Source organism: Neophocaena asiaeorientalis, unplaced genomic scaffold, assembly GCF_003031525.2.
Source record: "Neophocaena asiaeorientalis asiaeorientalis breed wild unplaced genomic scaffold, Neophocaena_asiaeorientalis_V1.1 scaffold37, whole genome shotgun sequence".
In the NCBI taxonomy this organism is placed as follows: domain Eukaryota; kingdom Metazoa; phylum Chordata; class Mammalia; order Artiodactyla; family Phocoenidae; genus Neophocaena; species Neophocaena asiaeorientalis.
Window position 1 is genome coordinate 994,668 of NW_020174269.1, and position 18,048 is coordinate 1,012,715.

Genomic DNA, 18,048 nt, shown 5'->3' on the forward strand with positions numbered 1-18,048 from the left:
AAAAAAAATTTATGTCAGTGACATAAGATTACTGGCCACTATTCTAACCAATGTGCCATGACAGATAAGCAGAGCTAACAGACAAAAGAGGAAAGCTAATTTTATCACTTCACTGGGGTTACCTTGTTTTCTTAAATGCTCTATAACATCAAGCAATCACATGTTTAAGTTTTGCTATCGTTAATATATGGGTTGACTATAGAGAAAAAAAGATTCTCTGAATTATTCAACAGAATGAACTTTGCAACTAATAAATGAAGACAGTTACTAACATAGACCAATGGCTAGCCTTAGACGTACAGGTTAAAAAAACCCTGCAAAATTACGATGACATATCCTTTATTTTTTTGTAGCTATTCTAATTCTTGCCAAACTCAAAAAAAGATTTGAAGTAACTTACTATAAAAATATTACCGGGACTTCCCTGGTGGTGCAGTGGTTAAGAATCAGCCTGCCAATGCAGGGGACACAGGTTCCACCCCTGGTCTGGGAAGACCCCACATATCGCGGAGCAACTAACCCCATGCACCACAACTACTGAGCCTGCGATCTAGAGCCCACGAGCCACAACTACTGAGCCCACACGCTGCAACTACTGAAGCCCGCATGCCTAGAGTCCATGCTCTGCAACAAGAGAAGCCACCGCAATGAGAAGGCTGCGCACCACAACGAAGAGTAGCCCCTGTTCGCCACAACTAGAGAAAAGCCTGTGCAGCAATGAAGACCCAACGCAGCCTCCCCCCACCAAAAAAAAAAAAAATATATATACATATATATATGAGTACCATCAGGCCAGTATAACAAAATCAAACTACTGAGCAAAAAAACAGAAACAGGAACAAATAAATAAGGGCCAAAAGGAAGAAAAAAACCTAGAATTCTAAGAACACCTATCTGAGGAACCCTACAGCAATTAAGCCCAAAATCTGGTCTTGAGCTTCCTAGCAGCCAGGGTGATAAGGGAATAATGGATGTATGTAGTTGTCAATGCCTAGAAATAAGAAGCACAGGTCAAAAGAACAAATTTTTTTAGTCTTAATCTCTGAAAATAATTTGTGAGAGCTCTTTTCTTAAAAGGGGAATTGGGTAAGATAGTGAAAAAAAAAAGTCCTGACAGCTCCTTGGCATAACATGCAAAAATGCTCTCCGTGTACATGAACTACGATCTACCTTGCAGGAGCACTATGGAAATAAGTAAGGCTTCACCATTTTAACACAAATTAGGCCCTCGTAGTCGGAATCCCAGCATCCTCAGGCAACCAGAATGTGGCCTTGAGTTTGGACATGAGGAAGATCATTTCCTGGATAATAAGAAGAGATGTCACAAAGAATTTTAGTTTGTATCCAAAAACTATCCTGGAGTGGATCCTATTGATTTAGTATAAAATTAAATGAGAGCTATCGATTGGATTATCTGGTGTCACCTGCTAGTTCTTCTCTGGTTTACTTTGGACCTTTCCTCATGGGCTCTTTTCTAATTCCATTTTCTCTGCACACCCTTTTACATGTCAGGGCTTTCCAGGGCTCCGGTCCTGTAATCCTCACCTTCTGTTTGATTTCATCTACTCATGGCTTCACCAATAGGCTGTTTTCTGGTAACTTTCAAATTCATTTCTTCAGCCTACACATCTCTCCCAAGCTTCAGATCCATGAGGCTTCTGGAGAAGTACCTCAAACTCACCAGATCCAAACGGAATTTATCTTTCTTCAAACCCAATCTGGAAACCTAGAAGTCCTCGATAGTTACCAAGTCCTGCAATGTCTACTGCTAGTGGATACATTTTCCCAGGCCACAACTAGAGTGTGCAAAGAATATAATTTTGTTCTAAAATACATTCTGCATAGCAGCAGAAATTGTTTTTGTCAATTCAACATAAACTCAGCCAATCAGAGTTTCCCTTCTACCACCTCCTCCCTGCGGTTACAATTAAGTTTCACCTCGTATCAAGCGCCTGGGGGGACTTGGAGAGTATGGGTCCTTGCTCTTTATCCACTTCTGTTGATGCTGCATTTGCTTACATGGCTGGTTCCCTCTGGCCCTCATCACTGGCATGTTTCTGTACCAGCATCCACTGGGATGTCCATCTGGTTATTGGTGCCAGATCCACGCAGGTGACCCTCTGTCCCGATTCACTGGCTCCTTTGCCAGTGGCTTCTGTGCCTGCTAGAGAGGGTGAGGCAGGGGAACTTCTCAGCTGCTTCCCTATGCCACCCTGGACCCCCAGGAAACTTCCAGGCAAAACTTGGAAACTGAGGCAGAGCTGTCTTCTGCACTTTGATCCTCCATCCTCTCTGGGGACTCACTTATTTGTCCCCCAAACTCTCATCTCAGGCAGTGTTGGCAGGAGGGGCAGTGCTCGGGGCTCCTTCTTGGTGATACTTGCTGCCCTCTCATTGTCTTCTTTCCCTTCCATTCCTCTTCCTTGACATGAGGAGGGAGGGTCTTTTTAAAAAAAACCTCATTTGAGGGGAGAAATTCAAAAGTAGGGAGTTGCCTCTCTCATTACTACAGCAACAACCCAATCCTGAGGGCCAGGGAAGAGGACGTTATTGCTGTTGCCTGAACTGCTGAGAGCGCAGGGGAGGGAAAGGAACAATAAATGTCAGGAAATAAAGAGAAACTAGAAGTTTCAAAATATCACCCCAACACATATCTCTTGAACATCTCATATTTAGTTCAGCTGTTTTTGCATCACTCCCTTTTTTTTTTTTTTTTTTGGTCTTTTACCTGGTTTGCTAAAATTGGGGAAAAAAAAAAAAAAAAAAAGGCACCCTGACCCTGAATCTGGTCTTGCAGAACCTTTCTTTAACCCATTCTTTTCCCCAGCTTTGCTGAGATATAATTGACATGTAACATTGTGTGAGTTTAAGGTGTACAATGTGATGATTGGATACATGTATATGTTGTGAAATGATCACCAGGATAGGTCAGTTAACACCTCCATCACCTCACATAGTCTTGAATTCATTCTTGATACTGTGGCCAGAGTGACTTACTTTTTCTAAAATGTAAATCCAGTCCCACTACTTCCCTCCCGTGAGGTTTCAATGGCTTTCCACTCCCTTTAGGAAGAGTCAGAACTGCCGAGAACACAAGACAAGGACCCATCTGGAATCTGTCCACCGTTGTCTGCTCTGATGCTCCAAGCTAAGCCACTGGGCATTAAACTGAATTTGAGCACGTCTCTCTGTTCTTGTGATGAGCCTTTCTCCTCGGCTCTCCATCCATTCACCTGATCTTCAAAGTGGACTGCTATTCATCTTTTACATTCAAATGCCACCTCCTCAATGACACTGACTATCTCCCCTCTCTGTATATTCCCCAGAAGCTATGACTCCTTTCATGATAAGGTTAATGTCTTATGGTACTTATTGGCTAACATACATGCTTCTTCCTTCACTACAGTATAAGCTTCTTGAGGGTAGGGACTCTGTCTTATCATCTTTGTATTTCCAGGGCCCAGCACAGTCCCTTGTGACATTGCAGGTGCTCAAAAAATCTTTCACTGAATGAACAGCCAAATATGGCAGGGGATGGACCAGAAGCAAAGCCACCATTAAGGTGACAAAAGGCTCCTGGCATAAGAGGGAGACAGTAGCTGGATACACCACAGTTTAAGCATCTCCTTTCCTTTTTAAACTTATGTCCTTCTTCCCCACTTCGAAGGCTATAAAGCACAGCATTTTGGGTTTTAAACTGTCCTACACACCCTTGGGGGTCCTCCAGGCATCCCCAGATGGTGGCCCTGTACAGTGGTTGGTGGACCAAGTCACTAAGCAAAGGTAAACATTTACACTAAGCATCTTCTCTTTTCTAAGACAGTAAGCGTGTTCAGTCATGCAGCTCGTTTACTGAGTGATGACTACATCCAAAGCATGTTGCTGGTTGCTGCGTGTAGTGTAATTTAGAAAATTTTCATCAAGACCAGTTAAAAATTTTTTGGAGTTTTAGTTTTTAGGAAAAGTTATTTATCCAGAGTTCATTCTGACTCCCCGGGGACACGAGAGGGACTATGGAACATTTGACTTGATTAACTGAGTATTAATCAATCTTGAATATCCCTAATACTTGAAAAAGTAGCATCAAGGTCAGAAAGAAGGGGATAGAACAAAAAGTAAGAAAAAAATATGGAAATGCTTAACTAAACTATCATCCATCCACAAAATGTAATAGTCTGAAGAAGCTAAAAAGCATGAGGTAGGTCTATGTGTACCAACTTGCACAGATCTTCCCAAGAGATTAGGTAAAAAATAGCAAATTTATAACAAGATATACCATTTGATGAAATTTATGTACTCCCTCCCCTCCAAACAACTAGTTATTTCTATAAGCACATATATGTTGTATATAAATGCATATAAAAATGCTGCAGGGACATACATGGAATAGATTACACTAGTAATTTCTAGGGCTGGAACTGAAAGATCAAGGGTGACATTTGCTTTATCTGTACTTTTAAAGACATTTGAAAAAGGAAAGCATATATGAACCACTTGCATAATTAAAATGAAAATATAGGGGTTTTTTTTTCTAAAAAAGGAGAGAAGCAGGGAGATAAGCATTCAAAGACATAATACCTTTGTGAAATGGAAAACGAACGATTTTTCTCATTAAGTGATAGATTGTTAAATATCGTGAGTTGATAAATTTTTGTACCTGCCTTCTTACAAAAGGTCTGCCGTTCATAGTTCAGACACGACGGAGTGGGAAGGGAACACGATTAGCGGGCAGAGCACCTGTGTTCTACTCTTCCTTCTGCCTCTTACTTGGCCCATCACTTAATCTTGCTGAATCTCAGACTCTATAAAATCTATAAAATGGGGATAACAATAACACTTAGGTCACGACATTGCTGTGAAAATTTGTTGTGAGCTGTTGTGAGATGGCCATGTGCCATAGACAGTGACATTCTGTTTTATACTATTATATAGAACATGGGATTTTAATGCACAGAATATATTCTAAAATAAAGGCTCTGCCAAAGGAGACCAAGATTAATCACTACATAAGAAAAATATGAACAAAGGTGGTTGAAAAGTTAGAGTTTATTTGACAATTCACAAGTGATTTGCAAGTTTTATGGATTAGTTGGAGCCAAATTTGAAAACCAGTAGCTCCTCTTTTCTTCCTGGAATGTCTAACATGCTCTAATTTGTTGCCCAAGTAGTGCAAGCCGTGTCTACTCAAGGAATTCAAGCTAATTTTAACTTAAACTAGAAATAAAAATCAAATATACCATACAGCATTCTAAAACCAAATACAGAGAGTATTTTGTGGTTGTTGTCCTTGTTTGAGATAATTTCTACCAGAGATAATTTGTATACAGTTATCTGTTTATGAATCAGTATGAAAAAAAGAGTAAGGATCATTTAAGATAACAGAAATATTAACTCTCAAAACTTTCTATAGCAATGCAAACACAAACGTCATCTGGTCCTAGTGGTGAATTTAGTATCAAAATAACACAAAAAGGTACATGTAATACACTTAAATTAAGCCTCTAGAACTTGACTTTGAGGGGAGGCAGCTGAGCCACAGAAAGATAATAAGCCAAGTTCTACTAGGAAACAGTGACCCTCACCCCTGTAACCTTTTAGAAATGACAGCCACCTGGAAAACCAATATATTAACAGAAAGAATGGTATGTAACATTTAATTTAATAAGTCAATAAGAAAAGTGAAGTTATTTTCATAAACAGCATTTGAGGCTGGGTTTACAGAAGACAGACATTATCTTACGTAGACCCTATTTCTGTATTTTGTTTCCGTTGCACGGTATTGAGAAAGTCCTGGTTCACATTAAGAAATGGTAGCAGTTCTTTAATAGCTCACCTTGAAATACCAAGGCGCTCTTCATGAAGTTTATCAGAGATGGCTTTATTCTGGCATCTGCACAAAAAGAGTTAACCTGGTACTGATGTTTGCTGGATTTCAGTATTTTAAAATGTTATAAACTGCATATCTGAGTTTGTTGGCTTTTAGTTTTTTATGTTCAAATATATTTATCAAATATTAATGAAGAGTCTCAACAGAACACAGCTGGAATATCATTGCCTCAAGACATGAGTCGATTTGTTGATTTATTTATTCGCGTGTGAAATCTGGCTACTCTACTCTGCACTTCCACGAGTCCCTCACTCTGTCTACTCACTGCTCTCGGTCATTCCTTCTGTCTCTTTCACAAGCTCTTGTCTTGTACCTGGCTCAAAGTGACATTTTCATCTTGTAATCTCCCCGTTTCTCATGCTCTCAATTACAATTATCAATACATATGCTGACAGTTCCCAAATATCTATCTCCAGCTCATGTTTTTCTCCTAAGCTCCAACTGGAACTACATTTCTACTTGGATATTCCATAGGCATCTTAAACTCAAAACAGATCTAACCCATCATTCATCTTGCTTGGTCTTGCCGCCACCAAAACTAACCCTTTCCCCATGTTGAATTCACTGAGTAAATGGGATGGTAACACCTGGCTGTCCAACTCAAGAGATCTAGGAATCATCCTACATTCTTCTCTTTTCTTTGCCATCTACTGATTCTACCAAGAAGCCCTACTCATTCTACCTCCCCAATACTCTCTGAATCCATTTCACCTTTTCCATCCCAGTACAACCACCATAAAGCAGCCTCTCAACAGGGACTACTATGATTTGCAGAACTAACTAGACTTTTAAACCATATATTTTAACACTATATCACTTCTTTACAAAAAAAAAAAAATCCTTCAATATCTCTAGATTTTCTTCAGAATAATACCCAAATCTTTTATATGACTTACAAAGTCTTTCCTGATCTACCCTTCGCCTACTCCTCCATCACCATCTTTTGCCATATACTTTTCCCTAACACCCTGTGTGTCAGTGCACTAACCCATTCTAACCTTCTAAATGTCTCGATGCTTTCATCCCTCTAAGCCTTTGCACACGACACATTCTCTACAATTCTCTCACACCCCTTCAACTAGCTAGCTCTTACTCCCCCACCCAAACTCAGCTAGGTATCATCTCTTCTGGAAAAGATTTCTTGACTCTTCTTCCCTCTGGGCTCCCTCATGCTAGTCCTCTTGATCAGAGTACTTATGCACTGTAAACTGTCTGTGTCCTGCACTGAAGTATGAGCTTGTCTCTTGTGTCTCTATTCTTGGGATATACCAGGTGCTCAACAGATATTTTAGGTAAGAGAATAGAAGGCATGACTTAAGAGGCCAATGGATCACTTACAGACCTATTAACAAAATACTAACCCCACAACTGTGATTTCCCAATGAGAAGGTACCTTGCTCTATGAGTCTTTTTAATTAATTCAGTTCAAACCCAGCCCTTCCTTAAAAAGTTAAACATAGAATTACCATATGATCCAGCAATTCCACTCCTAGGTATATATTCAAAGAAATGAAAGCAGGACTCAAATCTTTGTATATGAATGTTCACTGCAGAATTATTCACAATAGCTGAAAGGTGGAAATGACCCAAATGTCCATCAATAGATAAATGGATAAACAAAATGTGGTATATCCATACAATGGAATATTCAACATCGAAAGGGAATGAAATTCTGACATAAGCCACAACATGGATAAACCTTGAAAACATTATGCTAAGTGAAATATGCCAAATACAAAAAGACAGATATTATATGATTCCATTTAATTGAGGGCTACCACCCATCTAAAGAACCTAGGGCCATGAGTCACTTCTGTAAATGATCTAATGGCCTGATCAGTCACAGAGGCCTTAACTTCTGTGGAAACAGAATTGACCACAAAGTTACCTAGTACTGACTGCAAAACCCACATCCTGCTGAACTATTATTTAGTGTTGGAGGGTGAGTTTTACAGGTTTACAATTTATTTCATTAGGGAACTTCAGAGATAAATTGTCTTCCTAAGGCCTTTATAAACAGTTTGCTACTTAAATTTTATAGACTGAAATTCTGCATATGAAATGTACTTTCCTTGGATTATCTGAAGCCTGTAAGTTAAAAAAAACTGGGGAGTAAAACATATTGCATAAACATAACACCTGCAAACAAAGTATGACTTGCAACTGAATGATGACAAGCATTGTAAACACCAAAGGAGCCTGAAGGAAGAAGTTCAAGAAGAGCAAATATAAAACATATAGTTAAGAAGTGTCCTAATAGAGATATTCTAGACAGGCAAGCTCAAGGGAAAAACGGTACCAGCAACATGAGTAAGATGTCCACCTTCTGACAGTGGACTGGATGACCAGACTGACTGCTGTGGGAACATAGCAGGTGCAATCATTTGAGCCTTTTTCCCTCATCCCCCCTCCAAAGGAAAACCCCTGGCAGGGGCCCTATGCGTAAAAATGAAATGTCAAACAGTACAGTGCCTGTCACATAGCAGATATTCAACAAACACCCATTTCTATTCCATTTGATACTGAAGTTGTTGAGAAAGCATTTACTTCAAGTACGTCTGCTTTCTAGCCCTGTTTTCTGAAACAGTCATTCCACTTAAGGTATAACAATCAAATAAGTCATATACACAAGTCATATAGATATGACTTACTATATATATATATATGCATATATAGTAACATAGTTATAAAACACAGATAACAAGATAAAATCATGAACGTAGTTAGAAAAGATACCCACAAAAGAAATTTTTCTATATTACAGAAATGGGCTTAATTTTGGAGGGCACCCATTGTCATCTTAATTTGGTTTTATTAGGAGAAAACAGAGCAACATTTCTGTCCCTGGGCAGATCTGACATGAAAATAATTGACAAAAGTAGGTCAGAATCCCATGGAATGGTGAGGTCTGAATGCTAGGTGTCTTATATTAGGTTATAAATCCTGACAGGCAATAATGACAGGATCTTCTGAAAGCCTTTGAAATTCACTAGGGCAGTCCCAACTTGTTTAGTTAAAAGCAGCAGCAAGGTAGAAAATAGAACTTCATGTGACTCTGGCTACCCTGATGTGTCTTAGATAAAAACTGAAGTCATCACGCTCCTACTCTTTTTGCTGGCTTTGTTTTCACAAAAAAAATATCCTCTCCTTACCCACATACACTTCTGGTAGCCTTTGGAATGTGTCCTTTAATCTAAAAGATAAAAAGGGTACTTAAAGAGATCAACGAATTGACTAGAAATCTGTTGGGAGCTTATGGCCTTTCCCCTATTCTAGATGCAATTTCTATCCCTGGGTCACCTGTTTTTGCTAAAAATAACTCAATTCTTTTTTATCTAATATACTAAGCAGAAATCACTTGGCAGTGTAGTGCTGACTGAGTTTTTCCTTGGATAAAATTGTTAGCAACTTGTAGCTACTTTACCAGGTAATATCAATATATAAACAAAAAGAGAAAAACATTCATTTCTTTTAATTCATAACTATGCTTATTTGTGTGACACCTATATATTGGTTTCCCATACAGAAAAACTGCCATAAAAATTTAAGGTCCAATTTAACATGAATATTAGTTAAAAATACACTTTCACAATTTAAAGTAAGGTGAATGATACATCTGTTTCCATTCTAAAATGATCCTTTTCTAGTAATTTTTACAATATTTTCTCACATGAAAATTATCTTCTCAACAAATACTTATTATAGCATAGTATCCTACTTGAGAAATTTTTTTAAAATGTGTCATTCTCAACTACTTCTTACCTGAAACTTTTCCTCTTTAAGATTTATATAAATTAATTGACTTCATGAATGATAAAGGAACAATGTTAAATACCCAGAAGAAAAAAGTTCAATGAAGACTATTTCATGGCTTCAAGCACTGAATATCAGGATGTTAAAATCATTTGATAGCAAATAAACAAAAGGATTTCTTTAGAAAACAAGAAACCACTGCCACCAAACACATTTTCCCAAATGGCCTGCCTCGCATTCCAGAGCTGACAGAAAATCAGGTCTGCGAGGAGACAGCAGCTGAGCTGCATACTCCAGAGTTAAGTAAAAACATGGGAGGCCGGAGCACACGTGTGAAAGAATACATTCAATTTTAACAAGGCAAAGAAATGAGTTTTAAAAGGTGGTGGTGGTTTAACTGAGTGTCTGTTTTAGTTCCACTTGAAAAAAAGGTGTAAGTTTTTCCTCTAACTGCTTCCCAACAGTTCAATGACAGCAAAACTTTAAATCTATGGTGGTGCTGGAGTTCTTCTATTAGGGACAGGAGGGATGCAACTTCATGAACTTTTTTTAATCTGCAGAAAGAAAGGGGGAGGAAAAAAAAGAAAGAGAGAGAGAGAGAGAGAGGAGAAACAAAAACTAATTTTCCAGGCAGGGAAATACTTATAAAACCTTTTATGTCAAAGTTAGGATTTCACAACATAACACACTAATGCAAAATCCAGTAGCACCTGTAAGATTTAAGTAAATGCTGCCATCACTTAAATGCTTTTTAAAAAGTATCTGTAAAAGACTGAAGGAAAAAAAGATACATTCTCCAGAGAACAACAAGTGTATTTCAAAATAAAAACTGTATTTTTGTTTTTCTTTTTTTCAATTGTCTTTTTTGTACAAGAATTCATAGTTATAATAACTTACACACAATGGGATCAATCTCTGCTCTCCTTTTCTGTGTCACTTCAAGTCCACATGTTCAGGCTATAGTCCCCAACATTATTTTCTGATAAATATATTACCACAGTTTGATCTAAACATACATTATATAATACTTGTCTCTGGGAAAAATCAAATTTTAATATGCAAACTTTTATTTATATAATACAGAAATGAAGAAAACTACAGTAGGCACACAACCTAATTATGACTTGTAGATGATGATTTCTAGATACTCTCCTACTGTAAATGAATGTTTAAAATAGTCTTAATAAGAAAATTTTATTTATATGTGCACTTGTGTCCACCTTATCCCATATACTGTACACGTCTAATGACAATCTGGGAATTTAAAGGTGCAGCCCTCTAGAAATTGTTGAATCACTAAAAAAAGAAAAAATTAGACTCTATTGGAAAGGAAAAAACTCACAAAATTTCCAATTTTAGATTTCATGTCCATAGGAAAATATTAAAAATAATTTTCTGTATATACATATGAGTATATGTATATATCGAATTACAGATGTCTCATATATCAATACAATTCAAGTGGAGACATTTTGGTGAGTTATTTTCCCATTAAATGACAACTTTGTCAAAATTTAAAAATATCTTATTACATCATTAAAATAATTCACTTACCATTTCAACAGCTTGTCCTATTTGTTTTTGAATTTTTAACTCTTCATAACCAAATTTCCTGATTCCTAGTGCTAAATCCCCTATTTTAATTAAAATCTGGTGCTCTGTTACTCAGAAACTGATGGATAAAATCACATCTACTTCAAAATTCCATCAATCAAATAAATTTTATTACCTGATTTATCAGAGAAATAGCTCTGAGCTTGTGTACCTAAATTATCCTCCCTATTATAAACAGGTGAGGCAAATACCCTAAAATAGATGGAGGTAACTTACATGATATTATAGCACATAATACAAGATGATTAAGTGTCTGATATAAACTTTTCAGAGACACCTGAAAACTCACTTTAGAAACTAACGTTAGAAACAAACCATTTATTTTTCACTCTAATATAAATTAATATGTATGTATTTACATACATACACATACATATATATATAAAACAAAATTGTCTAGTGTTGATTAGCTGTTTGTGAGTGAAAAAATGGTTACAAATTGATTATCCAGCTTAATTCTGTACTTAACAATTCAACTGTTTTGGGGTACAAACAAAAAGTCAGTGCATTTGTAAACTCCATGGAGTCAGATACTCAAGCATACACTTTAAATAAGAACCCTCCTCAACGTCACAAGCATTGGACAGCAAGAATATATGGACTCTGATGCAGTTCCTACTCCATAAGCAGACTAGACAGCACTTGACTTACTTTTAAAACAGTTTCTTAAAAGAAATATATAAAGAAATGCATGTTTGCTGAAAGTCCTTTAAAATTACCTCAAAACAACATTAAATCCTGTTCACTGAGAAGAGCCCGCTGAATTGAATTCCTGTTTTGAAATGCCTAGTTAACAGTTTAGAATATTGCCTTGTGAGGATTGACTAGAGACGTGGTTGATGTGAAGACCCAGACAGAGTACACGGCTCCAATCCCAATAGTCCTCTGATTGGCTGCTTGATGGAAATGGATCGCCTTTAAAATAGCTATACACCTTAAAATGATCTATAATAAACAGTTTCCCAACAACCATTATTATTTGTAAATTGAAATGCATTAATCATTCAGAAAAGATTTCTTGCAAAATATATAAATAAATGTAACTGCATATTCTGTAAATATACTTAACATTGCTAGACCAGACCGCCAGTGACGGGCTGCTGTATTTCAGTACTGTGTGTCAAATTTATTAGAAATTTAAAAAGAAAAATTTTGGAGGGACTCAGCTGCCTTCATTAGTTGGCTTTAAAATGTGTAATAAAATGGGAGACAATATCTTCTCATAAATACATGGAATCAATATGGAAAAGTAAACTATACAGCAGACAAGATTAGAGAACACCAGAGTGTACCAGAGTGGTCACCAGAGTGAAATATCTTCCAGTATAAAAAAAGGGAAGAACTCTATACACCCAGTTATAGTAAGTATGTTTCAATTAAAGATGCAGCTCACTCTCACTCCTGGCAAGAATTAATTGGTAATGGCACTGCTGCCAGCAGTGCAAAAATATCCTGAGAAATTATTCAGATTACAACAAAAGACAGGGCTTTCATCACTAAGTTTTTGCACAAAACACAGCTTTAGATATCATAAATAAATTAATTTAAAAAGCAGATAACCTTCACTGTGTTGAACACAAAAAGGGGATGTGACCCAGACATTTGTTAATTCTCCCATTGGCTAATATCAGGAAAAAAGATTGCATTAAGTGTCTGTTTATAACTTTCTAGTTAACTATGGCCAATAATATACATGGAGGTAATCTGTAGTTCAAGTTTTTCATCTCTTTTTCCCCAACTAGCTACAAGCTGAACTCTAAAATTTACACTGAAATATACAATTCCAATTTTCAAAAGATCCTCCTCTTGGACAAGGGATATTCAAATTTTTTGTGCAATCTTGATGCAGAGCCCAAACAGTCCTATGAAGAGAGACAGTATATTTTTTAATCAATTGGCACTGAAATTTAACTTTCCTTAGCTCCGTTCTAGTAGCTTGGCCAAGTTATCTCGTAATTCTGTTAGTTCAAAGATTTTTCCATCAAGAATTTCTAACAGTGTCTTCAGGTTATTGCGAAAAGCTTCTTGTTCATTCTGACTTTTCTCCAGACGTTGCTCCAAGTCAGACAGTTGTCCCTCCAGGTCTTTGTTCCGAATTTCTACTTCCTTTAGAAACAAAAGTGTGATATATATATGTGTGTCAGTTTAAGTCTTAAACAATATAACTTTTGTTATGACTAATATTGTGGTAATTAATGCAGTTTGATAATTAGGATGACCTTCTGAGTCTCAATACAATTTAAGGAGGTTTTTAGATTTTGCCATCTGAGAAATACATGTGGTTTTATTGATTGGCTTGTTCATGAATACATCTGTCCCCCCAACACAAATTTCCTGACTGCTTGCTTTGTGCCAGGCAACACTAGTCTAGGCACTTCAAATACTGAGATCAGATGAAGACCCATTTTGTGGATTATCTGCATCTCTTTTCTATTTCTGCCCATGTTCTTTTCCTCTGGCACAATTGTTAGCAATCTCAGATGAAAGAAGGCAGAGAAAAAGAGACAAATTAATTTTTTCTCCTTATTGGAAATTTTGGAGAAAGATGTAGAGAAGAAAAATGACTCAAATAAGGTTTTAGGATTCTCTGAATATGTTAATTATTCTTTGTTTCGCCTCAATGTCAAATGAATGCATACGGTAGAGAATATAGCTCACCTGCTAAAAACTGTAGTGAAGATATATAATAACTGTACATATAAGAGAATTATACAACAATTCCAATATACTACAGATTAAGGAAAGAAAAAAATGACAAAAGGGAAGTAAAAGTTCATGACAACAAAAAAATTTTTAACTTTTTAAACAGAATAAAATCTGGCATACTTAAAAATTATTTAGAAGTTACTATATATCTGAAGGACAGTAGATTGTTTTTAAAAAATTATTGAAAGGCAATCTGGTAAACGTTAAATGAAAATAACAGAACATGAAGCAGCACACTGCAATGAGGCAAAAATTAGTATGCATGAGGACAAACAATAGGAATTAAAGTACACACAGAAAATAGGAAACAGTTCTGCTTGTTGGGATTATGAGCACTTCTTTCCAAAATGTATTTGTCCTATAATACCAGCAAAATTAAACTTTTGAGAAAAATAATTGGAAAACTGACTTGAATACATATAAGAAAGTAACCATTGATTTAGCATTCTCAACACAAAGAAATATTCACATGTTTAACTAAGAGCAAAGCTCAAGCAAAAAGACACCACAGATGAGTCGGAAGAGCCTGGGAAAATACAAAAAAAGGAAGAAAGCAGTTATAATGACTTATAAAGAAAGAATTTAGGGAATTCCAATCTAATCTTAAAGTATTTACTGTTAGATGTTAAGCAGGTATGTTTCTAATCTTTTCCCTTTGAATAATCTACAAGGTGAAGATAAGTAAACTGAGAGCAGATTCTGAAACCAATAAAATATTTATAAATTCAGAAGCCAAGTTCATGGAGGCCCTAAACTATGGGGGAGAAAACAGACCCTGGGATCAAATGTAAAAATTCCACTCATGATTGCACAGCATGCTCTCTTGCCTGCTTAAACAATAAGCTTAAGAGTACTGTAGAATGTTTCCAACTGTAAAAATAGACCAAATGTCATTCACTAGAAAACACCCACTTCACCAGGCACCACCCAGTTTGCCCTCTAAAGCCGTCCTTAAAAATGAAAGGCTTCCTTGTTCTCCTTGCCAATCAATGAAACATCCAACCATTTTCAGTGGAAGCAAGCAAAACACCAAATTCCCTCAGCTATTAAAATTGAGCTGTTCTCTCCAGGAGTCTTGTGCTCTAAGCCATTTCTCTGATGGAGGAATTTCACTAGGCCCGTAACAAAAGGGATCCAATACAATGCTGTTGGTGCTGGTCTATTCTGAGGCAGAGAATAAGATCCCAGAGGAAGAACAGACAACCCAGCATCAGTATGAAGCAAAATGATTGGTGGCATGTCCCAGTTTTCTACCTTCTGTCTATATTTTCCATACCTTCTTCTTGACTTTTATTCTCCCTCCCAACTCATTCTTCTGCTTATTAGCATTTTTGTGCTACTATTTCCCCTTCCCCTTTACCCATATGTGAGCATATGCCAGGGGCACCAAGATAAAGCACTAAGGCCAGAATTTGCTAAATCCCTTTTGAGTGCTTTAAAAGGCAGTAACTGAAAGTATATAAATACAAATGCTCTGTATTTGTTAGATATGGAGTCTACAACACTACAGTGATTAAAAAAATGTAGACAATTATTACCACCATCAATGGGACCAGGTCAGGTTATAAATTTAAATCTTGCATCATTTAATCTAAATAAAAGCTACAAAAAATTGTCTTTATTGATATCTGATTCACACCTTAAACTCTTAAAAGATAAATTATTGTTCTATTAGATTATTAACCTTCATATACAACATGACATAAATCATCAAAACAAGTATTAATAATTCAACAGAAAAATGGGTTAAAGAAGAAGTTATTCAACAATTATTTACTGAGTGTCTTCTACATACTAAGCGCTGAAGATAAAGTAGAAAATAAAGACGGGCCCTGTTTTGATGGAGTATGCATTCTAGAAGGAAGATACTGGTAACAAAGAAGTCAACAGAACAGACGTCTGTGTAACTGAGGAAATCACTGTGTGCACTGAAATCTTTCAACCATCTTTCCAAACTGTGTAAACCAATAATAAGAACAAATAAAATGACACGAATTCCACAACTTCAACTAGAAGAAAGAGAACAATACAAACTTCAAGTTACCTATAATTAGGAGATATAAGCACCAGTTTCTAGCAAAGATATTTCTCAAGTTCTTATTCTCTTCGCAGAGGGCAAGGCAGGGTTGTGGGGAAATGCACAGGAGAATGAAAGGCCTAAGACTGAACTCTAATAATCCAAAGAAAGAGAAAGACCACTGAAAGTGCCAAAATACTGGTGGGAAACAAAAAGTCCTGGTAGACCAGAGCAGCCTACAAGAAGCGAATTCACAGTATACAGGACACTCGAGAAGGCAACCTTGGAAAGGCATACTTCTGAGAGTAAAAAGAAGAGAAAGGGACTTTGGGGATAGCTAGTCATAAAATAAATGGTCCTTCCACTGGGAAATTCATTTAGAAAGTCCAAAACTTATGATATGGGCAAAGGTATACCAGGCAGGGGTTGTAATAGTGGTAGAAAAAGTGGCAAAGAAAGACACCTTTAATGCTAAAAGTGACAACACACAATGAAGATATAACAATTATGTTTATGTACCAAGAAACACAGTAGCCACCTTTATAAAGAAGAAACTACAGGAGGTCTAAGGAGACATAGAAAAAAGTACACTGATAAGAGCTTTTAATATTCCACTCTCAATATAGGACAGATCAAGAGGAACAACAACAAAAAAGGTAAGGATATAGAAGTCTTAAACTACAAAATCAATAAAAAGCATTCATAAAATTGATCATATGCTAGATTACACAAAAAATCGGTAAATTAGGCAAAGCAGACATTACATAAACAAACCCTTATGATCACAATGCAGTAAAACTAGAAATAAGTAACTAAATCATAAAACTAAAAGGCCCTTCCACAAGCAAATTAAAACATGTTCTTTTAAACACTTCTAGCGTGAAAGGGAAATAAAACCAAAATTACAGAATTTCAAGAAATAATGATAATGGAAACACTGTCAGAATCTATGGGACACATGAAAGCAATGACCAGAGAAAAATCTATAGCCTTAAACACAAATAAATAAAAATGAAAATAAAGGAATTAAATTCCCTTCTCAAAATGCTAGAAAAACAATAAAAAAGTAAACCAAAACAAAAGGCAGAAATAAAGATAAAAGTAAAAATTCATGAGGTAGAGGACAGAAAAAGAGTAGCACTAATTAATAAGTCAAAATCTCCTTTTGCAAAAAGCTTAAAATAGACATATCATTACTTAAGAAAGAAAAAAACCTATATAAAATAAGAAATTATAAGAGTTCCCACTGAATATTTGAAAACCCAGATGTAAAGCTTAAACAGCCCAATATCTGCAGAAGAAATAGAGAGTAATCATGGAATTACTCCATAAAAATCACCAGGCCCAGATGGTTTCAAGGGGAAGTTCTATTAAACTTTCAAAGACCAGACAGTTCCAATACGACATAAGTTATTCCAGAGCATAGAAAATAAACAAAATCGTCCAAATTATCTTATGAAGCTAGTATAGCCTTGATACCTAAATCTTATAAATTCAGCCCCCACCTGAAAATGGAAGAAAGTTACAGACCAATATTACAAATGAATATCATGTAAAAACTGTCAATAATAGGGAACAAAAATCTGGTACCACATTAATAAAATGATACACCACAGCTAAGTGGTATTTATTCTAGGAATGCAAATGTGGTTCAGTTTTAGAAAATCCATTAATAAACCATATTAATGGATCTGGGGATAAAAACTATGATTATCTAGATAGATACTAAAAAAGCTATTAACAAAGTTCACTCATTTGTGGTAAAAAACACTCAAGAAAATAGGAATTAGCCACTCTCATAATATGGTAAGATACCTATATTTTAGTGGTAAAGCCAGCATTTCAATTAATTGAAAAATATTAGAGGCATTTCCACAAAGGTCAGGAACAAGAGAAGTCTGTCACCTCCACTATTGTTTAACACTGTACCTGTATTTTTGGTTTGTTTGTTTACTCCTCAGTGCATGAGATCTTTTTTTTTTTTAAACATCTTTATTGGAGTATAATTGCTTCACAGTGTAGTGTTAGTTTCTGCTGTAAAACAAAGTGAATCAGCTATATGCATACGTAT

General features: G+C 36.2%; 1 protein-coding gene across 3 annotated transcripts in view; it reads right to left on the reverse strand.

Annotated features, from left to right (window-relative positions):
* Nucleotides 1-10,277: 10,277 nt before the first annotated feature.
* Nucleotides 10,278-18,048, reverse strand: part of HOMER1 (homer scaffold protein 1) — a 124,504-nt gene continuing 116,733 nt past the window's right edge. For 2 of the 3 annotated variants that reach the window (XM_024755707.1, XM_024755708.1), the window contains one exon: nt 10,278-13,360. In XM_024755707.1, the coding sequence (XP_024611475.1) occupies nt 13,172-13,360 (189 nt within the window). In that variant the 3' untranslated portion in view covers nt 10,278-13,171. The remainder of the gene's footprint in view (nt 13,361-18,048) is intronic. The other variant, XM_024755706.1, reaches the window with a different exon arrangement.